This window comes from Platalea leucorodia (genome assembly GCF_965183815.1).
Source record: "Platalea leucorodia genome assembly, chromosome: 6".
NCBI lineage: Eukaryota > Metazoa > Chordata > Aves > Pelecaniformes > Threskiornithidae > Platalea > Platalea leucorodia.
This window is the reverse complement of record NC_138828.1, coordinates 86,740,631-86,763,684: the sequence shown is the minus strand read 5'-3', so window position 1 is coordinate 86,763,684 and position 23,054 is coordinate 86,740,631. Positions and strand designations below refer to the sequence as shown.

Below are 23,054 nucleotides of genomic sequence, written 5' to 3'. Positions count from 1 at the left end.
GAGTCCCTGGGGACGCCGGGAACTCGACACAGCTCCTCACCGCGAGCAGGGCACAGAGCACCGATGGGGCACCAACGCCCGTCTGGCACCTCTGTGTGGTTCTTGAGATTTCAGGTGGAGGAGGCAGACCCCGGGCTCTCGCTCCGCTCCCCAGAAAACACCCGCCTGCCGGACCGTGGCCCCAGGGCACGGGGCGACCCTGCTGCTTTCCCAGCGCAGCCCGGCGATGCCGCGTGCAGAGGGAGCTCGCCTCCCGCCTCTCTCTTGGGATGCTTCAGCTTTCGGTGCCATGTACTTGGAATGAAAGAGGAACGTAACTTGCTTTTTCTGGTAATTCTGATCAGTTGTGTTTTCAGTTTTCCCCTTCAGCCCAACGGCACAGACAGGTTCACCCACGCCTGCCCAGGGGGAGGCTTGTTTGTCCCATCACACAGATTAGGACGGGAACCTCGTGTCCGCAGGGAACAACTGAAACCAGGTCCCAGGAGGACTCTGGGGGTACCCAGGGGGACTTTGACCTTATCCTCAGCAGCAACAAGGAGCTGAGGAGGCTCCCAGCCCCTTATGCTGCATATCACAGGATCACAGAAGGGTTTGGGTAGGAAGCGTCCCTCAAAGATCATCCAGTCCAAGCCCCTGCCAGGCAGGGACATCTTCCGCTCGATCAGGTTGTGCAAAGCCCCGTCCAGCCTGGCCTTGAACACTTCCAGGGACGGGGCATCCACAGCTTCTCTGGGCAGCCTGTGCCAGTGCCTCACCGCCCTCACAGCAGAGAATTTCTTCCTTATGTCCAATCTACATGGACCCTCCTTCAGTTTAAAACCATTGCCCCTTGTCCTGTCACTACAGGCCCTGGTAAAAAGTCTCTCTCTCTTTCTTACAGCCCCCTTTAGAGCTTGTGCTGAGCGGGGGGATGAGCTGCTGAGCCAGGACAAGTCGGGGGGCTGGCCCAGGCACCCCTTCCCCAGGCCCTGGGGCAGGCGCCGTGCCGCCGCTGGTTTTGATGTGGTGTGAGAGACCCCCGAGACCAAATACACACTTAGCACCGGAAATTATTTGAAACCCCAGTGACCAGCTAAAGCGCGAGAGCAACCCAGGACGAGGTCCGGGAGCCATGGGTGCTGCCAGAGCTGCAGAGGTAGAGGATGCTTCATACGAACCCTCTGAGGCCAGACTGGCGTCTGTCACTGATGTGCTGGGGTGGTCTTTGCACAGACCCCACTGCCCGAATCGCTGTCACCACACACACCACCACCCGCAGCCGCGAACAGCAACGTCAGTGCCAAACGGGGAGGCTCACGGGTAACGCTGTTGGCAGAGCTGGAGATGCCACAGGGGCGGCACGGAGGCCAACAACAGGCTGAGACGGTCTGAGCCGAGCGGAGCACTGCTCCACAGTAAAATCAGCCTCACTGAGGGCAAATGCAACACTTTCCTCTCCAAGGAAAAAAATCCACTAAAAAGCTCCTGAACAGCACGGGCCGGGCGGGCAGAAGCTCTCTGGGAACGCGCAAGAAGAGGGAGGCTGGACACCAGGAAACCTTTCCAGCCGCAGTGCCGCCTGCGCCGGGGAGCAGGCTGCCCGGGGAAGTTTTGCCACCTCCATCGTGGGAGGTTTTTAAGAGCACGTTGGAAAAAACCACCTCTCCTGGGGCGGCTTGGGCAGACCCAGCCCTGCCTTGGGCAGGAGGTCACTGCAGGTCCCCCTGGCCTTGTTCACAGGGCATTTGGGTTAGCCGTACACAAAGGAGCTGGGCATTCCCCAACGCCACGGCACGTGGCAGTGGGAGCCGGAGCAGGGCCTGACCACACAGGGACAGAGCGAAGCTGCTGGCATGGCGGGGAGGGACTGCGGGCTCCACACCGGCTGACTGCAGCCAGGGCTTGCGGGCAGCGCCGCAGCTGCGGCACCAAAGCTGCTCTCACCAGTACCTCGCACCGAGGCTCTCGATCAGCGCCCGCGCAGGAGGAACCGGCAGCAATTAGCCTGACAGACAGCAAACCACAGGCTTGCTTTGTGCTAACACAGGTGCACTGCCGGGCCGCCGATGCGCTGTGCAAATGCTGTGAAACACCACTCGTCGGCCGGAGAGCGGTTTGTGCGACAGCACTCGTCCAGCCGCAGCCCCCCACGCTGCAGGAGCTCTCCCGCCCCGAGACGGACAGCACTGCCTGCCGCCCACGCCAGACCACGACCGCTCCGGCAGCAACCGGAGCAGAGCGCGCAGCAGAAAACTGCCGGAAACCTCAGGGAGAGGAAGCGCGGTGGTGGAGGAGAGCCTGGCTGGGGACCGGCCAACGCGGCAGCACGTCCACAGCGTGCCAGGAGCTGCGGGTGCCACCCCTGGGTGCCGCATCCGATCCGAGCAGCCGGCACCAGCACCAGGCAGGTCAAGGTGCCAGTGCTGCATCCCTGGGGCCAACGGTCAGCACCAACACCTCTCCCGTGGCACAGGGACCCCTGTGGGACCATTCCTTTCCTCCCTCCCGCAGACCCCATCCCCAGGGGCCGACGCCTCAGTGGTGCTGCCGACACGCGGTGCTGGCGTAGCAGCCCAGCAGAGCGCGGCACCTGGACCAGTGGAAGCAATGCCGGTACTTACTGGGCGAAGAGGTGCCGGGAGCGGACGATGAACTTGAAGACGTACTCCAAGGCCTTGAAGGTGCGCATGAGCGGCTCGCAGGGCTCCCCCCGGCTCGCGTGGTCCACATACTGTGTCAGCACCGAGATCAGCTTCCTGCAGGACGGGGACGCGTGTGGCCGGGGCTCGGCAGGCTCCCCAGCCTCAGCCAAGCAGCCTTTGGGGCGGCCGCTGAGCCATGCCGTGCCACCCACCGGGTGCTCCCCAGGCGCCGGCCCCGGCCCTCCCCGCGCCTGCCGTCCCAGCCCTGTCTCTCCCCGCACCGCGGCGGCCAGGTACCCACTTGTAGGCGAGCGTGGCACTGAAGTGCTGGCGGATGTAGGCCTCCAGGACGGCGTTGAAATGCTGGAACTTCCTGTCGGCCACCAGCCCCACGATGAAAACCTGGAGGGAACGGGCAGCGGGCACGGCTCGGTGCGGGCAGCAGGATGCCCAGGGACAGCCGGGTGCCCACAGCCACAGCCAGAGCGCCATTGACCCCTCATGGGGGCTGCTGAGGCCGCCAGAGCCCCCTGCACGCCCAGCCAGCCTGCCGGGATGGGCAGGCTTCTGAGACACAGAAAGCCCAAAACAAGCCCCGAGCCCCGCGGCTGCAGGACTCTTTCACAGCCAGTTTGCACGGACCTCGCACCATCACCAACCCCGGGTGTCCCACGAGGGCTGCCCCGACCCTCCCCTGGTCCCGTCACTGGGGTCACTCCTGTCTTGGTGCAGGAGAAACCTCTGGGAATCTTGCTGGAATTGTCCCCTGGAGGGACAGTGTCCCCGCAGAGCCATGGCCCTGCCCCGTGCCGGGTCAGCCGGGCTCTACTGACCCATGGCACCACGGTGAAGCTGGAGGTGCTGCATAGCTCTGAGCAGGGCTTGTCCGGTCAGATCAGCAAGCCCCATCTCAAACCCGCCCCAGTCTGACCTCAGCCCGTCCTGGGCACCCACACTGACAGTGGGGTCAGACCCACGCTCAGCGCTCACGGGAAAGCAGGTCCCACTTACCAGGGCGTCAAAGACAAGCGTGTCATAGACATCCGTGTCCGAATTCTCCATCATGATGGAGAACAAGGCATCCAACGTGTCCTGGAGGAACTGGGGGAGACAAGAGGACTCTGAGGACTTGAGTGTTAACTCCCAGCATCGTCCCAGACCAAACTCTGAGCGTGGGAGCAACCTGCCTGGGCACAGAGCTCCTGTGCCCATCCTCAGCTTTTCTCAGCCTGGGGCATCCGTCCTTTTGCCAGGACGCAGCTCCCCGGCTCGGCCTGTCCCCTGGCAGGCAGCCCAGCACTGCCCCTCCATCCGCCTGCTTGCCCCCGCGGCGCTCCCGGGGCCGATGGGGCAATCGCCGCAGGCAGAGGCAGCATCTCTCCCCGGGGAAGAGGCGCTGAGGCCATGCAGGATGCTCCCAGTGTGCCCAGACCAGCCCCAGGCCAGGGCGACTGCTCTCGGCATGCCCGGCCAGGCTGCGGGGAAACGCCTGGTGCCAAGGCTGCGGCCCCTGGGAGCTTTCACATCCCTCTGCCGCAGCGGGGAGCAGCTGACTGGGGACGTGGCTGGAGACGTGGGCGCAGGAGCAGGGAAGGGAGGAGGTGGGAGGGAAGATCCCGGCATGGCCGGGGGGAAGGTCCCAGCTGTACCTTGATGACCTCCCCTCCGTCCACGTTCATCAGCTTTTGGAGGTTCCCGGAGAGGAGGCTGGGCTTGGAGCGCCACTTCAGCAGCCCCAGCAGGTTGACTGGGTGGGAGGAAGGGGAGAGTCAGCACAGCTTCACGCGCTGCCAGACCCGAAGGCTACCGACCCCCCAGGCTCCCCCACCCCGCCCTCGCTGCCCGAGGCATCCAGCGGGAGAGGCCCCATCCCGGGGGGACACGGTGCTGCTCCCCGCTGGCCCCATGCCGGGGGAAGCACAGGGCAAGCACTCATCATGCCCGAGCTCCCGCTGCTCCGTCTTGTGGCCACGCGAGCAGGCACGGGCAGGTGCTGCCCTCCTCTCCCTCTCTCCCATGGGAGAGAAACCGAAACCTGAAACAGCAGGACTCAGCCCTGGAGCTGCGGCTTCCCCAGGAACCCTTCAAAGAAGGGACCTCGGGCACAGGGGCCGTGGGTCACCATCCTCCCCCAACCTGTGCCCTCCAAGAGCTGGACCATGCCAGGGCTGGGACCCGGCGAGGGCCCCCATGCCCCTCGCGGCTCCCCGGCACCCACCCCCGGTGCCTGCGCCATGCTCCCGGCCGCGCTGCCCACCCACGGCAGCCGCTCCGCAGCTCCTCTCCTGTGCCAAGCAGAGCTGACCGCTGCCGGTCAGATGTGCACGGGGCTGCGTGCCGACCTGTCGGCACCGCTCTTGGGGAGCGGCCGCGGCACATGCAGAGCGCGGCCTCGGCACGGCAGCAGCTGCTGGTCAGCACAGCGCTGCCAGGAGCAGCCAGGACCCCGCCAGCCTCCAGCTCCCTGTACAACTGTTGCTCAGCACAGAAGGCCTCCTAACTTCAGTACCATAAAAGCATAAAACTCAGCTAAATAAAAGGTTGTTACTGTAGAAGCTGTAATTGTGCTGCAGGAGGGGAACTAACTGAACAGCAAAGGCCCTGAGCCCCGCTTGCACTGAACCGCAGCGGCCCCAGACCCCGTCAGCGCGGCAGCGATGAGTCACCGCGCGCTGCGTCCCCCGAGCCGTGAGGCTGCGGTCCCCGAGCCCCGCGCCAGGGCTGCGGTTTCCCCAGCTGCGTCACTGCGCTTCAGCAAAAGCGGGACGAGGCATTTCCAACCGTTGGCCTTGCAGAGGCGGCGCTGCTGGACCCGAGGGAACCCGGCTTTTCCGCACGCTCTTCCCCTGCCCGAGCACCGCTGCCGCTTGCCTCCCGAGCGCGGAGCCCGCTGGCGCTCCCGTGCAGCATTTCACTAGCCGGGCAGTTGGAGACATCACCTCCAGGCGTTCGTGTCGCCCGCCCCAAGGGGCAGGCGGCTGCTGCGGGGCTTTCTGCCGCAACACCGACACGCGCCGAAAGCGTGGCAGTGGCCTGAGCACCGGTACCACCACACAGCACGGTGCAGTTAGACCTGGCAAACAGCTGGGCTGCTCGTCCCCGTTACGGCGGAGGTGTGCGTGCCGCGATTTCCCTGAGCTGGACGCCTGCGAGGGCACGCGGGCAGCGCGGCCCCATCAGCCCTCCCTTCCCACGGGGCCGGTGCTTGGCTGCTCGCTGCCGGCCCCGCTCTCCCCGCTCGCTTCAGAGGGGCATGGGAAGCAGTTTGATAACCGCCAGCGTTCGCTCAAGGTTGCTGACACCTCTTTGTTCTGCCACCTCCCAAAACAGGCTGTACAAGGCAAAATCCCATCTACAAATGCAGAGGGGTCCGTGCTGAGGTGGCACGCACGCTCTTGGCTGCCCTGCAACGAACTATGCAAAGCGCCCCGGGGCTGGAAGCCCGTGCCAGCTGAGAGAGGACGGGGTTTAAAAACAAGGAGTCCCAATTCCCACCCTGATTTCGGAGGGCCCAAGGAAGGTCACGGAGCCCTCGACAGCAACGCTCAGCAGCTCGCTCCAGCTCGCAGATCGGAGGCAGTGGCTCAGTCCCCCGGGGGCAAGAGCAGATTAATTACAATCTGCAAGGGTTTGCACCAGCCAAGAACCTGCAGCTACCCACAGCCGCTGACCGCAGCTCCGCACCCCCGAGCCGGGAGAGCGCCTGGAAACACTTGCAGCCTGTTACTGTTTGTTCTCATTCCCCTGCCTTGGAAAACTAATCTGCTGCTAACTGAGGAGGGCTCGGGAGGCAGATAAGCCAAAAGACAACCTTAATAAAAAAAGAGAAAAAGGTGAGAAACTCTCTGAATTACAGCCTGGAGCTATCGACCCAGCGACATGCAAACAGAGCCTGCAGCACACCACAGCCCACCCGAGCAGTGCGGGTGCCAGAGCTGCACGGCGCAGGGTGCTGCGGCAGCCGTGCCACGGGGCAAGGACAGCAAACCTGGATTGCCAGGGCGGCGGGCAGGGCAGCACCATCCCGGCCGCAGGCGTTCCTGCTCGCTGCTGCTCCTCTCCAGGGGATGGCAGCCCCCGAAGCCCCCGGCACCCCTCCCCAGGAGCAGCTGTCAGCCTTGGCAGTCCCGACCATGTCAAAACGCTAAGGCAGCGGTCAGTGTTCCTGCTTTCCCTGCATTTTCAGCATGCCATCCCGGTGCCGTTTGTGACGGGGGCGAGCCCTGGTCCGGCTGTGCCGTGCCGGAGGGGGCCAGGGCCGGCACAGCACCCCAGCGTGGGCAGCAGCCGAGCTGCCCCGGGCCCTGCAGAGCCCCCCGCTCTCGCCTTCTCACACGGGGCAGTAACTCGCCCAGCCGCCTGCAGCTGGGTGCCCTCGTGAGGGGATGACGGCCGCTGCCTGCCCAGCCAGGACAGAGGGGTACAAGCTGTATTCACTGCATGGGTTTAGGAAGGAGGGCAGGGCAGGTCCCGTTCCCTGGCCTAAGGACAAATGTCTCTGCTCTGGTGGGCAGAGCCCAGCCTTCCCCCATCCCCGGCACGGCCTCCCGCTGCTGCCACAGCAGCAGCAGCGGCACTGTGTCCCGGAGCAGCTGGCATGTGCCGGCAGACAGCAGCGGCAGAGCTGGGAGAAGAGCGGTCCGGCAGCTGGAAATGCACCGTGGGGCGGGGGCACGGCCCCGCTGCCACCCCCATGGAGAGGCAGCACTCACCGTTCTGGGTCAGCTTCGTGGAGCAGACGAGCGTCGAGATTTGGAAGCTGTCCCGGGCCGACACGGTTAAGCCTGACGTGCCCCCGCTCACGCGGAAGGAGGAGCCGGAGAGGAGCTTTGGCTCCGACAGGTTCCTGGTGGAGGGCAGGGTCAGGTACGCGCTGGCGTCCTCCAGCTTCCTGCTGTCACCCTGCAAGGCAGAGCACGGCTCGCAGCGGGCGGCGCAGCCAGGTGGGCTCGGTTTTGACCCCACGTCAAGTCCCCTGTGTGGGGGACTTTGCTGTGCGGAATGGGGCCGGGCAAGGAGGTCTGCACAGGTAACGGTGGCTCCCACCTAATGGCATCCTTACGGCTTGGTCACCTCTGGCTCGCAGGAGCTGCTGGGATGCGGGAGCTGGCCCAGGGGAATCGCTGCCCGCGGTGCAGAGCCCTGCGCAGGCAGAGCAGCGCAGTGGGCTTGCCTGACATCAATTTCAACAGAGCATCCAACAAAGCTGCTCCCTGCGGGGCTCCGCAGGGACCCGTGCTCGGCTGGGACAACCGGCTGGGAAAGACGCCGAATCCTGGCCAGCGCCACCGGGGAGGACACAAGAAGTGGCAGGAGGAAAAGCGCGGGGGGAGGCCAGCGAGGTGCAGGAGCCGGGGGCCGGGCAGCGGGGCGAGAGGAATGGAACGCGTGCCTGAGCACCGCAGTGGGGACGGACGCGCGGCAGGACGCCAAGCAGGCAGCCAGCGCGGTCCCGCTGGCATCAGCCCAACAGGACGTCTCCTGCCCGCGTGGGCACGCCGGGCTCTCTCTCCATGGCAGCAAAATGGCCTATTTCTTTGTGTCCCCTACTCTGAAGTTGAAGAATTAAGATGATGTTACATCTAGGAGGACTCACTGGGGTGACTTTCTAAATGATCCTTCCGTGCTCGTTTGCAAGACTGGGGCATGGTGGATGCCCAGAGACAGCCAGACACATGGCGATGGACCGCGGCCATGCCGCCCCGAGCTCCCCCGCGCTCGCTTAAGACTGGGCAACAAGGCATTTATCCTTCCTCGCCTGCAACCTTGCACAATAAAATTCTTCCTGCTGAAGGTCAGATGAAGATCACAAAATTGTTTATTGTTGGCTTCTCTCAGCCGAGCCTACCCACGGCACTGCACTTCTTCCGAGGGCAGCTAAGCCCTCGTAGGGTAAACTGGCTTAATTTCAGACATTTCTCGACCAGCGTGAGATCAAGAGGTCTGAGGAGCTAAAAGCATATAATTCACATTCCTCTGGCAAACAAAGATAAAAAGATGAAATAGCTTCTGACTCCCAGAAACAAGCCCCGGTGTTTGCCGGGAAGAGAGGAGTCAGCCGGGGAGAAGATGAAGCGAAGCACGCCGGCTTTCACTTGCTCAGGGTGGAGGATGCTGGTGAACGCGACGGTTCAGCCAGGGCAGCAGCAACCCTTTAAGGAGCAAATGCACCCAGGAGGGAGGTGCGCAGGGTTTGGTCTCGCTGCCTCAGCCGGCACCGGCAAGTCCCGAAGGCGCTCGGTGCTCCTGCCACCGCGCGGGCTGCAGAGGGGACAGTCCCCCAGCGAGCCAGGGACCGTGTCTGCAGCTCTGCAGGCCACAGCAGCATTTAAAGAATTTGGGTGTTTTCCCCTAAAAGAACAAGGAGGAGGGAGACGATAACAATTTCAAATGCATAGGAGCTGCTGGGGAAGAACAGCGCGGCCCCGTCCCGTCCCCGGGCAGGGCACGCGGGCTCCCTGCGGGAGGGAGCACGGGCATCACAAGAGCGGTAGATGAGGAACGGTAACGGCAGCGCCGGGAGAGGCCGGCCGGGCGGGTGGGGCGAGCCCGTCCCATCGGCAGAAGCGTGCCCGAGGAGGGCTCGGGGAGGCCTGGTCCTGCCTCGGGGCAGGAGGTGGACAGGGTGGCCCGGTGCGGACGGACAGATGGACGGCAGAGACCTGCAGGAGCATGTGGGCAGCTCAGCCCCCAGCGGGGCAGCTACAGGAGCACGGGGCAGGAGCGCAGCGGGGTGACACCGCGTCAGACCCACAGCACAGTCCTGCGGCGGGGGACGACGGTGAGCGCAGCGGTGTGCTGGCAGCAGCCCGTCTGCTGGGGCACCTCTGCTGCCGGGACGTTACGTAGCTGCAGAAGCAGCATCGGGGTGCTAACAGGGAAACGTAGTGATGAAGAGGAGGAACTCCTCCATCAAGTTCATGGGAAGCGTTGGCTGAGGCCAGCTGTACAGCTGCCACAGCAGGCAGGAGACATCTGCTTGTCCCAAAAAGATGCAGGACTTGGGAAGGGAGATGGGCCTGCCTTGAGTAACTGTGGTCACATCACCAGGAACAGCAGGGAAAATTAGAGAAAACTTCAGTTAAATACCAGAGCAGCCAAGGGGCTGAGGTGGGAAGGTCACCTCCTGGGGAGGCTGGAGCTCCGCTGCCGGTGGGGAACGCTGAAGCGGTGCCGACACACAGCGGGTACCAGCTCGCCCCTCCCGGTCCCTGGCCGCGGCCGGCCCCAGCCTGGGAGAGGAGGACACCAAGGCAAGGGGGGCAGCGCGTTCACGGGGTCTTTCACGCCCCGGTGTCAGAGCTGACTGCATTTTTTCCAAACGAACAGTGAGTTTTCCCTCCTCGTGTTCTCTCTCTGCTCTCTCAGAAGAAAAACCAAGCGGTTTTAGGCAGATGAACACTGGTGAAATCAGGTAAAGCGCAGCAAATATCTTCATGGGGACGTTCCCTCTCAAGTCAGATAAATTTAAGTTACCATTTTCTAAACAAAACTTGTCATTCGCAATGGAACAGCGTGGAGATTGGAGACGCCATGTGCAGGGAGCTGTGGCAGGAGCCCACACCATCAAGGACAGCAAGGACGGGAGGGAGGGAGAGACTGGAAACCCTCCGGGGAACTTTGGGTACACGCCACCGGCGCGGCAGCTCCGGCAGGGACTGGGACCCCAGCCCCGCGCACCGGGAGAGCTGCCTCCCTGCTTCGAGGGGGGTCCGCCTGGCCCCCCCGTACCTCAGCCCCCCTGTACCTTGTACAGAACCAGGTCGTGCTCCCCGTCACGCAGCGTGGTGCCGTCTGGTCGCATCAGCTTCACGAAGGCCATGGAGAAAATCCGCTCGCTTTTGTCTTTGGCTGGGAGAGACAAACACGGGGCGAGGTGAAGCCAGCTCAGGAGGAGCCCGAGGACACACTGCGCGGGCAGGGAAAGGGCAACGCAGCCGGGGGCTCCTGCCCTCCCGGCAGCCAGAGCGGGGCGGGGAGGGGGCTGCCGGGGAAATCCTGTTGCTTTTCCTGGAGCCCGCAGGCTGTGCCCACGCACAGCGAGAGCCCCGGGGCACTCGGGAGAAGCAGCTGCTGCAGCGGTTTGGGAACCTTGGAGGGGGAGAGACGGCAGCAATGAGCCGATGTGCGGCCAGAGGAGCCGCCGGCCGCCCGCATGCACTGCCCGGGCAGGCAGCCATCAGAGAGCCGCCTCTGCGGGAACAAGACGGGCTTGGGGCAGGCAGGGCTTGGGGCAGGCAGGGTTTGGGGCAGGCAGGGTTTGGCTTGCGCGGGATCAGAGCACAGAGCAGCAGCCTCAGCTGCAGGTCTCCGCAGGGGCCCCGGGGAAGGTCCCCGCAGCCGCAGGATGTGCTGCACCATGTCTCATCACGTGCGGTTTTCAGCTCTGCGAAGGCACTGACCACAGCACCCCTGCTCTGGGAGCAGCCCGTCCTCCTGGCCACACGCTGCAGCCCGCGGCCCTGCTGCAGCCCAAAGCCACAGGATGCAGAGCGGGTGCTCCGGAGAGCCAAGCCCAGGCACCCAGGCAGCAGCCGCCTGCAAGGGGCAGCAGCTTCCCAGAGGTCTGCTGCCTCACCGCGGGCAGCGGGTACAGAGCAGAACGGGGGGGCGGCTTCCTTCCCCCCCCACGTGAACCCAGCATCCCTGACGCATCCCCACACGGTGCAAGACGAGGGCCGCTCGCGGGGCCTTGCTGTTCCTGCAGCCTCTGAGCTGCAGACAGCGCGCCTCCATCGCAGCCCTTGCTGGGAACGTTAGCGGAGGAAGACCTGAAGAAAGGAGATGCTTACAGTCGCTGGAGGAGCGATGCCGGAAGGTGAATCTCAGGTGAGTCTTGTGGACGTCTTCAATGGGAACAGCAATCTGAGAGTGAACGTGTGCCCGCGTGAGGACAGGAGGGTGCGGGCTGAGCGACCTGGCTGGCCAGGACCCCCCGTGCTTGGGCAAAGGCTGTGCTGTCAGTTCCTTAAATCCTAACCCACATGCTTTCCCTTCGATTAATGAGGCTGAATTGGAGACACAGGTGTCTGTGCCGGTGGTGCACGTCCATGAGCCCACGGGGAGAGGGAGGAGTGATGCAGGAGCACCGCTGGCGATGCAGCGTACCCGGAGCCCCTGCCTCAGCACTGCTCATCAGGCAGCCGTCGCCCCCCTGCTGCCGGTGGCCCTGAGGCTCCATCCAGGGGTCCAGCCGTGACACCGGCAGCATCTCCCGTCCCCCCCAAGCCAGGCAGCCGGAGACTTTGCCCCCTGAAAAGCCAGCCCTGGGGAATCCCCTCCAGCAGCTCAGCACCCTGGGCCGGTACAGACCTTCACCGTCTCCATCCACCGCTGGTGCCGCTGCTGGTAGTAGACCACAGAGCGGTACTCACTCGCCGGCTTGTCCCCTGCGCCGTGGTAAATCACGTTCTGCAGAGAGAGCAGCAGCAGAAGAGATGCTTTGTGGGCAGATCGAATAAAATCGAAGGGCTGAAGAATTTTGCATCCCCTGCTAACCCGGGCCAGCCCCTGAGCAGTCCAGCCCCCCCAAGCCACTCTCCCCTGCCCACGCCACAGCAGCCCCCACCCGAGCCCCCCCAGCACAGGTGCCCCTTTACAACAACCCAGCCAGCACGGGGACATTTTTCCAACTGTCCCTTCCCAGGAGGCTCAGAGGGGCAGCAAAAGGCTTCCCAGTCCCCATCCTCTCCACCTCCGCCAGGCCTGGTGCAGCCTCCGAAGGGAGCCAGCAAGGGACAGGTTTTCCCCCGGGCTGTGGGAGAAGGAGGTGGGGGCTGCGCCCCTGGACCAGCCCAGCAGGACCCTCAGCAGTTCACAGCCTGTTCCTCAGGGGCCGGGAGAGAATTGTGTTTGAAATGAAAGCAAACAGCCTGGAGAGAGAGACGAGGCAGCAGCCAGTCCTGGGGCGGGGGGAACTGGGTCTGAGCCTCCCCCCGCCCTCCTGGCAACCCCCCAGCTCCTTCCTGCTCCTGCCTCTCCCGGGGATGGAGACCTGGGACACCCCACACCCCGGGGCCTCCAGGGGTGGCCAGGGGTTCTGGCTGTCCCCAAGGGAAGATGATTTTCTCTCCTTCCCCTCCCACCGCTTTCCCAGATCTTTATTCTAAAGGGCAGATTCAGGGGCTCCAGTAGCCAAAGAGGCTACTCCAGCCGCTTCATGCTGGCACCAACACTGGCACGGCATGCTACGGAGCTGCTGCCTCTGCCCGAGGTGGGGTGATGTGGGGGACAGTCCCTCGCCCCAGGGCTAATCCGGCGCCTGCCATACCTGCACCACGCTGCCCGACTCGTCGCAGACGCACACTGTCACCTCCACGTTTTTCTGCGTCTTCTTGTTGCCCTTGTCAAACTCGCCCTGCACCAGCGTCAGGTAGATGTCGTTCCTGACGTCTCCTGGGGGGGACAGCCCTGTCAGCGAGGCCGGGTCCCCTCTGCAGCAGGACACCCCATAACCCCACACGGGACCCCCAGAGACCATCCACGGATGGTCCAACGCGCCACCCTGCTTGCCTGGCATGATGACCTCCGGATAGCCCAGCTTGCGTGCCACCACCGTGCTGCGGTCCACAAGGTGGGGATGGTCCTTCCGCACTTGGCTCAGGTCTCCCCACAGCATCTTCAGGGACACCCAGAACCCTGCCAGGACAGAGTGCGAGACGTCAGCCCCGTGGCCCGCACCAGCTCAGCTCGAGCTGTGCCATGGCGTGCCGCGCCGGGCGAGGCTGCTGGCCCCGTGTGCCTCCTGCGGGTGCCCCTCTCTGGGGCTCAGCCCTGGATGCGTTTGGATGGGTGGCCAATTCCCGGTCACCCCGTACAGCTCTGATCCCGATTGCTGGGACAATTCACACAGCGAGCCCTGGCTGCACCCAGGATCAAACTCGCACCCCCGTGGCCACTGTGGTTTTTCAATGGGTAACAGCATGCAAGAGCCTGGGGGAGGCAGCGGGAGGGGGCCCAGGGCCGGCCAGGGACCAGAGCGAGCCCCTGGACCCTGCGAGGAGCGGCACGGGGGGGCTGCCCAGCACGGGGGCCGGGGGCAGCCCGGGACCCCGAGCACAAGCAGCAGCCGCAGGGAAACGCAGGATGGGTCAGGAAGGGGTCTCACCCCATCCCCATCGCGTACCACGGCGCAGCGCGGGCACGCAGGGCAGGGGGACACGGGGGCTCTACCTTGTCCCTTGTGGTTGATGTCCTTCCCCTCCACTGCTTTCCTGATCATGTTGTGAAGAAAATCGTTGTCAGCAGCCGCCCTGCAAACACCGGAGCGGGGCGATTCGGAGGAGATCCCTGCCGGGCGCACATGGGGAACCCCACACGGCTGCTCCCCCCGGCCAGGCACCTACCACCAGCAAAGCGAACAGCAGCCTGGGTCCCGCTGCAGCTCCCCAACCTGCTGGCCCCCAGCCCGCCGGGAGGGAGGTGCAGGACTGCATCCACAGCCGACCTGGGACCCTGAGCACACGCGTGCCCCGAGGGGCCGGGAGGCAGAGCTCTGGCAGGGCTTCAGTGTCTCTGGGTACGGCACTGCCCATAGAAATACCCCTTTCTAACCTCACTGAGGTCCTGGACCTGGTGACATCGTGTCCCAAGGATCCACGGTCCCTTTGCAAAGCCACGTTTAACAGAAAAATCTTTTCGCTTTGATCCTGGCACCTTTTGCCCCTTGCAGCTGCTGTCCCTGTGCCAGCCTGACCCACAGAGTGCTGCCCCCCTGCCCGCTGCCCCCCTGCCCGCTGCCCCCCTGCCTGCTGCCCCCCCTGCCCCCTGCCCGCTCCCGCGGGACTCACAGGTGCACGGGGATGAAGTGCTGCTTGTCCTCGTCGCTCTCGCACTTCCCCTTGGTGATGTCCGTGATGTCCATCACTGCAGCAGCACAGAGGCGGCAGCGTGGGGTGGCTGCCACGGGGGCGGGCAGCCCCAGCCCCCAGCTCCAGGGCCCTCCGTGCCAAATCCTCCCAGGACCAGCACCCAGGACAGTTTTGTTCCGTCCTGCAGCCACCGCTTCGCCTGTGCCCCCAGCACCGACCCTGCTGTGTCCTGGCTGGCGCTCCACGGGGAGGTCATCGTGCCCCACAGAGACCCCTCTGCCACCCCATGCCAGAGGGCACCGAGCAGCGTGGGGCTCGCAGCAGGGAGAAACCCCGCATGGCTCCGCGGCGGATGGACTTGTTGCCAACACGGGCTGGGACCCAGCATCCCAGCAGAGCTCACCCATGGGAAATGCTCCCGGGGGGGTCTGCAGCAGCACCGGCATCAGCCCCCAGCGCAGGGAAGGGTGCCGTGCTGGGGCACAGCCTGAAGGCTGCCCGCCCCTCGGGCTCTCCCGTCCTCGCCCTGCGCTTCTCTGGCTGCCCCGGGGCAGAGCTGGCCGCCCCGGGCTCGCGTCACGCGCCCAGCGTCCCCTCCAGCTGTGCACCCCTGGGGGATGGCACGCAGATATGGTGTGGCCACCAACCGGATGGCCACCACAGGTGACCTTGGAGCTCCAGGGCAGACTTTGGCCAAAATAAGCCATACCCAGAACCTCTCCATCGCCCACGGACGGGGGTTTGGTGCAGGACGGACGGAGCATCGCAGAGTGGGCACCAGGATGATCCATCTGGCCCCTCCCCGGGGCCACGCTCAGCTCAGAGCACAATTAGCCACCAATATCATAATTCACCTGGTAATTTATCTGTGGCTGAGGTCCTAGCACAGGCTAATTAGCCAAGTAAAATCAATAATTTCCTAGCAAGCCCATCCAATGGGGATCAATACCCAGAGCAGGACCATGGGTCGAGGCGGAGGCAGGGGAGCTCCCCGCTTCGCTGGGACAGGCGCCTCTGGCAGCGCCAGGCTGGGGGTCCCCTGCCCCACGCAGCAAGGAGGAACGGCTGGGCCCCCCAGTCCCTCTCCTCTGCCGGGGCAGGGGCGTTGCATCCCCACGGGCCCTGCAGCTGCAGCCCCGGCAGGGCCAGGACAGCCTGGGGGGGATGATGCGAGGGCGGCCGGGGGAAGCACTTGGCTCCAGCCGTCGCGGGAGCAGGGAGCCAAGGCTTTCCCGGCTGCCGGAGCAACTGTGCCAGATCCCTCCCCACACCCCAGCACCAGGCACGTGCGGGAAAGGCCCTGTGCTACCGTGGGGAATTGCGGGTCAGGCTGGGGAGAAGGAGACGGGGCAGCGAGCTCAGGGGGATGGGGCAAGCGTGGCCGTGCAGTGGCAAGCGAGGGTCGCGGTCCACGCGTGGGGATGGGGGCTGCCCGGCCAGAGGCAGGAGCAGCCCTGGGGCATTGCTGCCCCGAACCACTGCACCCCACAGCCAGCCAGCCCCATGGAGCCCCGCGGCCAAGAGGTTGGTGCTGGCGTGGATGGCACTGGGGGGTCTCCTCCCGGCACCCACAGCAGACCCTGCTCTCACCTGAGATGCCGAAGGGCCGCCGGAGGCCCGTGCTGAGCTTGCGGCTGTAGGTCTCCCGGAGGTCCATGCGTCCCACCCGGATGATCTGGCACACCAGGAAAAGCCTCTCCCGCTTCAGGTCTTTGCTGCCCAGGTCCTGGTGGGGGAGAGGGGACGCGTGAGCCGGGCGCGAGCAGCACCGTGCGGGGATGCACCTCTGCCGGCGCTGGGTGGCCGTGGGGTACCCGGGGCTGTGCGGGAGGGTGAACCAGTGGGCGCAGAGCCACCACGGGGCCCTGCTCCTGGTACCCCGGCTCTGCCCTCAGGGGCTGGGGAGTCCCCCTGCCACTGTGCCCAGCCGAGGGGCTCGGTTGGACGGCACATAGCCCCCCTGCCTCAGGGAGCCTGGGGTTTCTGTGCACTCGAGGCAGCCCCAAGCCCAAGGGATGGGGACAATGCTGGGGCTGGTGGAGACCGATGGCCCCATGGGGCACCCATGGGCCAGGCAGCACGGCCGAGGGGGGCACGCTACCCTGGGAGGGAGCAGGTCTGACATGGCGTAGGGCTTTGTGGGGTGGCCACGCACCCCAGCTCCGGGCAGCCTGGGGGGGCCGGGTCCCGCGGGCGCTGCCCCTGCGCAAGAACGTTCCTGCGGGGCTGCGGCACAGGGCTGTGGCACGGGGCAGGGTCACGCCGCAGCGCGCAGAGACACACGGCCAATGCCAGCAGCGGGCAGGGGTCGGAGGTGAGTGAGAGCCAGGGGAGCTGGACCGCGGGGGCTGGAAGTGCTGATGTTGCTCATTAGCATTGATTTTCCTGGCTCATCTGCATATCGACAGCTCTACTTGGGCTGTCCTGAGGGTCAGCTCAGTTCTGCTGGTGCAGCGGGAAAAGCGCTGGGTCAGCAGGCGCTGCCTGCGCCTCCTCCCGCCGGCGGCCAGGGACCGCCGAGCCCAGCCGTGGGAGAGGGATGGAGCGGGGATGGGGTACGGGTGCTCCAGCAGCCCCGAACCTGGGAGGGGAGGCCGCAAGGGTGCCAACATGTGGGCGCCAGGACTGGGGTCTGCACAGGAGCTGCAGAGCTGGCCAGGCTGGGGGGCACTGGATAAATGAGCAGCAGGGAGAGAGCAGCAGGAAGGAGCAGGGATTCAGGTGCTCAGAGGGGGACACAGGCTGCGGCGGAGCCTCGGGGCCCCCGTGCATGGTGCTGGATGCATCCGAAATGCTGCGCGGGGTGGGGGGCAGCTCTGCAGGCAGCGGGGAGGGGAGGAGGCACGGGCAGCTCTGCAGGAGGGGAGGCAGGCAGCAGCAGCGCTGCTCCCGAGGGTTCTGCGCTCACCGTGAAGATGGCCTTGAGGTTGTTGAGCAGCTCGATGTCCTGGGGGACGCCCGTGCTGGCCCAGCGGATCACGTAGTTCTCGCTGCGAGGGGAAGGCGAGGGGGTGAGGAGCCAGCGACCGGGGCTGGGCACCAGGACATCAGAGCTGGAGCTCGGCGTGTCCGGGTCCAGCCCCGCAGAGGCTGCCAGCAAGCAGCCCATGAGCAAACACCACAACATGGGCTGGAGCACATCGGCCACGGGCAGGAGGCTGCTCGGGCCCCAGTTCATGGGCCCAGCCCCTGCCACCTCCCACCACGCAGAGCCCTGGTCCGACCAGTGGCTCCAGTCACAGCACATGGACTGGCCCAGCCTGGCCATCCGCTGCAGCAGGAGGCTGCCAGCCCAGCCCTGCCTGTGGGTGGGCAGCTTGTAGGTGCTCTGGGCAATCGGCTCGCCAGTCCCTTGCACAGGGCCACCCTGCCCCAGCGGTACCCGGCATCTGGCGTGTGCTCCTGCCTGCCATGGGGCCGTGGGCAGATCAGCGCAGGGCAGCACACCACAGCACACCCACAACAGGCCACAGCACGTCGGGCATATATGGCCTGAGCAGGGCAAGCCGTGGGCTGTCCCACGGGACGTGGCTCCACGCCTTGCACACTGCTGACAAACCCTCCCACTCTGGAGGAGAAAACCCAGCGGGAAGGGACATGCCTTTTTCCCCTCCGTGAGATGTGCTGGCTCGTGCTGCGCTGGGTGGGCAGCCAGGCTGGGCAGGACAGGCAGCCCCAGGGTGGGCAACGGGGTACAAAGGGGCAGGGGCTTCCCCACACAGCGGGGACAAGACCGGGGGATGCTGCAGGGAGTGGCGGGACGGGCACCCGGCCGAGCCCGTGGAAGGGGTCGGGCAGCGGGGCCGGTCCTGCGCCGCTGGGGCCCCACCTGATCATGCGATGCTCGCCGGGGTCGTACAGCGCCATGAGGAGCTGTGCCTCCTCGCCTATGTTGCAGACGAAGTTGCGCACGCAGAGGTAGAGGCTGTGGGAGGGCGAAGCTGCCAGGCGGGTGCTGCAGCCCAGCGCGCTCTGCTGCGGGCTCTGCGGGGCACGAGGCTGCTCAGCCCCACGGTTCTGCCCCACGGCACGGCCCCTAGCACGGCACGGCCACACGTGGGGCAGCAGGCTCTCGGCACAGAGGGGTTGGTGCGCTGGAGCCGGCGCTGGCTCTCACCGTCTCCTCCTGGATGCGCTGCGTGATGGTCTGTGCAGCCTTCTTGTGTGCCTGGAAGAGGCTGATGACGCTGGTCCTGTCGGGGTCCAGGATGTTTTCGTCCTCGTCCCGCACCACCAGGTCCAGCGCAAGGATCCTGGGGAGGCCAGGACAGGGTGAGGCAGGACCCGGCGCCCGGCTGAGCCGGGGGGCGACGGGTCTGTGCACCCCCTGGGACCCGCCTGCCCTTGCACGGGCAGGGGCTGGCATGGGGTCTGGGGGTGCAGGCACGGTGTGGGGGCAGGACAGATCCCAACGGGTCCTGGCCAGCAGCAGAGCCCTGGCAAGGGGACAAGAGCCGGGCAGCACCAGGGATGCTCTCCTGCCCTAGCCAGGGCTCACCGGTGGTAGCCCTTGGCTAGGTGGCTTGCACACCCCCAGCGCACCTGCTGTCCCCAGCCACCCTGGGACAGCCAGCCAGGACAGCAGGGACATACAGACAGACAGACAGGATGATGGGGACACAGGGACAGCCAGCCGGGACAGCAGGGACACTGCAGCAGAGGAGTCGAGCGTCCCTCGGCACCCTGCAGCCCGTGCCTGGGGCAGGGGCAGAGGCCCGGGCCCCCCTGCGCTGCTGTCCCTGCTCTCACTTGTTGCCGTAGTCGATCTTGCCGGTCACCTCCTTCTTGAGCTGCAGGAGCTCGTCCTTGGGCAGCGTCCCCGAGAGCAGCTGCGAGCGCCGCTCCATCAGCTCGCACATCATCTGCTTCACCTGATGGTACCGCTCCGTCTGCCCTGCCTGCGGGCAGCAGCGCAGGGTCACCGCGCGCCCCGCCAGCGCCGGCCCCCCAGCCCCCCGGCCCCCAGCCCTCACCACATAGAGCTGCTTCCAGATGGTGGCCCACTCCCGCAGCGTGGTGGTGATCTCCTGCACCATGGGCATCTCGGCGGGGACCACGCTCTCCTCTGCCCTGGGGAGAGGCGCAGGGAGCCCTGGAGCCCCGCGGCACCGCGCAGGCCCCCGCGCTGGGCAGGCGGATGGGCCCCATTCGCCCGTGCCCGTTGCCCGGTACCTACCCCCTGCGCTCCACCACGGCGCCCTTCAGGTGGATGAGCGAGGCCGGGAAGATGCCCTGGGGGAGCCGGAGTGTCAGCACCCGCGGGCCGGGCTGGGCAGGAGGCAGCCCTCCCCAGGGGCCACGGCCGGGGGCTCCCGCCCTGGGACCGAGGGTCCCGCAGAGGGTCCCAGCCTGGCAACGCCACAAGGTGCCTGGCGCGACCCCCAGCAGGGATGGGGCAGCCACCGGCCATGCCCACGCCTTCCGCTGCTCCCTGGCCCCCAGCAGCCCCTCACCTACCCGGGCAGCCCTGTTCCTGAGCGAGTACCCGCGGTACCAGCCTGCGAGGGAGGGAAGGGGACGTCGTCAGCCGGGCTCAGGGACCCAGCAGCCTGCGGCAGGCCAGGGCTGGGTGCCCGCCGGCAGCGCAGCCAAGAGAGGGTGTACGAAGCCCCCGTGTCAGGGTGCAGCCGGGTACCGAGCCCAGCCTCTCCCCGGCAGGGGATGGCACGGGGCCTGGCCGGGGCTGCGGACCCCCTTACCCTCGGAGGCCTGCAGGATGTGCACCGTCTCCCCGATCTGCAGCGGGAGGTGATGCTCGCTGGTGCGCGGGAAGTTCCACACGGCTGCGGGGAGAGGGGCCGGGAAGCCGTGAGCGGGGGTCCCTCACCCGGGTCATGCCCCCCGGCCGGCCTCCCCCCACGGGGCAGAGCCAACAGGCATCGCTCAGCCCCGAGAGACGGTGCAGGGTCCCAGCCCCACACAAACAGCGTGAAACCCTCGAGCAGGCGCGGGGCCGGGCTGCGGTGCGAGGCAGAGGCAGAGCAGGGCTGGCCGCAGCACACGAGGGTCGCCAGCCTGGCGCCCTCCCCGTCACGCCGCCTGCCACCCGCACCCCGGGCGCCCAGCCCAGCTGCACGGGCCCGAGCGAGTGCCGAGCCCGGTGCTCTCGCTCCCACCGCAAGTGGCACGGAGAGGCAAGCACCAGCTCAGCCCCGGCCGGAGCCGCAGCACTGCCCTCCCGGGGCCCGCACCCGGGGGCGGCGGGAGCTGACGCCGGGAGGAGCGGGGCAGCGAGGGCAGGGGGGAGAACGGGGCAGCGAGGGCGGTGGGGGCGGCGGGGGAGCAGGGCAGCGGGGTGCGGAGAGGAGCGAGGCGGTGGGCGCGCAGGAGCTCGCTGGCGGCCAGACACTTCCTGCTGCGGCACGGGCTGCACCGGGCCAGGCTGCGGTTAGTCCTGCCGCTATTTCTGGTCCCGGGGACAGTGACAGCTCTGTCTGGTGGAGGCAGCCCTGGCTTGGCCCCAGGACCGGCTGCACCCTGCTCCAGCAGACGGTCCCCTGCAGGCATGCCTGCACCCGGTGGTCCCTGCTGGGACGCTGCCTGTGCCCACCGCCAGCCCTGGCCAGGGCCGGCTCATACTGCGATGCCCCCAGACCCGCACCGCTCAGCGGGACCCCTTGTGCTGGCCCCGGCACAGCTTGCAGCACTGGGAACCCTGAGGTCCCACGGGACCTGCCAGCCTGCCCTCCGCACGAGGACCCTGAGCCAGCCTGGACCAGCACCCAGCCCCAGCCCAGGCTCGCTCCCCTCCAGCTCCGTCCCACCCCCAGCCCCCAGCCAGGCAGGGTTCCTCACAGGACGGTTAACGCCTGCCGGGCACAAGCAGGAACCGAGCCCTTGCTCCCGGTGCTGCCGGCACTGCAAGCGGAGGGCGCAGGAAACAGCCCCAGCCAGAAACGGGAAGAGACGCGAGGCTGCAAGCGTTGACGTGGGGCATGGGGAACGTGCGCCCAGACGGGGGCTGGGGTCGGCGCGGGGACCCTGAGCTGGGAGGTGGTGCAGGGAACGGGGCTGCCCAGGGCTTTGCCATCACCGATGCAGAGGCTGCGAGCAAAGCCCCAGCTGGGACCGCGGACAAATTATAGAGGTGGCTCTGGAGTCCCCAGGCACCCCCCTGAGAGCAGGTCCTACGTGAGCTAATGATCCCCGTTAATGAGCTAACCACCCCTTGGGCGGAGGGCCCCCCACTTCAGCAGCCAGGCTGAGCCTAGGCCCCTATCTCAGAGGGGAGGGCCGGATCCTGTGCCAAGCCCCCTGCCCCCGTGCTCTGCCCCACAGCTCCCCATCCCCACCCAGCATCAGCCATGCTCCGCCTCTGGGTGCACGGGTGCTGCTGACATCTGCCCTGCTCGGCCCCCGTCCCCTGGGCCACCCCGTCACCAGCCCTGCAGCCCCCCGCCGCCCCCCCATCCATTCCTGCACCCACCGGCCCACCCAGTGCCGGCATCGCAGGGAGCCAGTCCCCGCCTCGCACCGCCTCGCATCGCTGCCATCCCCACCCAGCCCGGCACCGCCGGCACCATTCACCCCGCAGACCCCCACCATCGCCAGCCCCTCTGCAACCCGCTGTCACGGGGCCACCGCAGCCGCGGGGCACCAGCAGCATCACCCTGGCCGCGAGTCCCTCGTCCGCCAGCCCCGCATCCCTCCGGCGAGCTGGGGAGCGCAGCAGGGCCCGGCACCCGCTCAGCCCCGAAGCCTACACTCACCCACGCCATACTTCTCCTCCTTGGTGGGCAGCCACGGGGCCATGGCCGGCTGTGCCACGGGGACCAGGGCCCTGCGCGGGGCGGCTGCTGGTTCCTCCTGCCGCGCTCCCCAGGTCACGTGTATCTCACCGGCTTGTGCAAACCTCCGCTTCCTCAACACGCAGCTGGGTGCTGCAGGGACCCACCCGACCACCCTGCACCCCCCACGCACCGGGGCAGGGGTGGTGGGGATGGAGCCCCCGGGACCCCACCACGCCGCCCACCCAGGGGCCCAGGCTCGGGTGGGTCACTGGTCCCGCCCGCGGGGCACGATGGGGCTGCTGGCCGCGGGCAACGCCGCGGCACCGCGAGCCCCTCTGGCTGAGCACCGCTGACAGAACCTGGCAGCCAGTGGGACGCGGGTCCGGAGCCCGGGGCACGGAGCAAGGGCAGCCCCGGCCACCCCACAGCACGGGGAGCCGCAGGGAGCCGTGCGCTCAGGCCAGCCGCGCCGCTCCGGACCAGCACCGCTGGGACGACGCCTCTGCCTCCCCGGCCCTTGGTGCACGAGGCTCGGCAGCGCAAACGCCGTTGCGGTGCACGGCCGCACCCAGGGCTCTGCGGGCCAGTGCCCAGCCCTCCGCTCCCCGCGGCACCAGAACGGTGAGCAAAGCAACGGTTCAGCATCAACCACTTCCTTCCTCCCGCCTGCTGCGAACCCTGGCTGCCTGGCGCCTGCGGGTCCACGGGGACGGGATGCTCGTCCCCTGGCCCTGCTCAGCCCCGAGCCAGCGCTGGGCAAGAGAGCCCCAGCCCAGGCCAGGCCTTTTCCCCGCACGGCCACGCTGCCCTGAGACCCCCCGCTCCCCCGGGACCGGCTCCCAGCCGGCCCAGGCAGGGCTCCCGCAGCCGGGCTGCCGCTCTCGCACTTC

General features: G+C 66.8%; 1 protein-coding gene across 2 annotated transcripts in view; it reads right to left on the bottom strand.

The window, feature by feature from the left end:
• LOC309591926 (dedicator of cytokinesis protein 2-like) overlaps positions 1-22,226 on the bottom strand; it is an 81,765-nt gene extending 59,539 nt beyond the window's left edge. Inside the window, exons 1-22 of one of the 2 annotated variants that reach the window (XM_082314891.1) lie at positions 22,144-22,226; positions 20,134-20,217; positions 19,892-19,932; positions 19,611-19,666; positions 19,408-19,504; positions 19,184-19,332; positions 18,552-18,687; positions 18,264-18,418; positions 17,343-17,424; positions 16,025-16,160; positions 14,414-14,489; positions 13,797-13,876; positions 13,137-13,262; positions 12,895-13,019; positions 11,937-12,035; positions 11,417-11,489; positions 10,372-10,475; positions 7,337-7,526; positions 4,274-4,371; positions 3,636-3,725; positions 2,926-3,026; positions 2,604-2,738 (exon numbers count right to left, since the gene is read on the bottom strand). In XM_082314891.1, coding sequence (XP_082171017.1) covers positions 2,604-2,738; positions 2,926-3,026; positions 3,636-3,725; positions 4,274-4,371; positions 7,337-7,526; positions 10,372-10,475; positions 11,417-11,489; positions 11,937-12,035; positions 12,895-13,019; positions 13,137-13,262; positions 13,797-13,876; positions 14,414-14,489; positions 16,025-16,160; positions 17,343-17,424; positions 18,264-18,418; positions 18,552-18,687; positions 19,184-19,332; positions 19,408-19,504; positions 19,611-19,666; positions 19,892-19,932; positions 20,134-20,217; positions 22,144-22,186 — 2,276 coding nt within the window. In that variant the 5' untranslated portion in view covers positions 22,187-22,226. Of the gene's footprint in view, positions 1-2,603; positions 2,739-2,925; positions 3,027-3,635; positions 3,726-4,273; positions 4,372-7,336; positions 7,527-10,371; positions 10,476-11,416; positions 11,490-11,936; positions 12,036-12,894; positions 13,020-13,136; positions 13,263-13,796; positions 13,877-14,413; positions 14,490-16,024; positions 16,161-17,342; positions 17,425-18,263; positions 18,419-18,551; positions 18,688-19,183; positions 19,333-19,407; positions 19,505-19,610; positions 19,672-19,891; positions 19,933-20,133; positions 20,218-22,143 lie in introns of those variants that run through there. The other variant, XM_082314892.1, reaches the window with a different exon arrangement.
• Between the last annotated feature and the right edge of the window lie 828 nt (positions 22,227-23,054).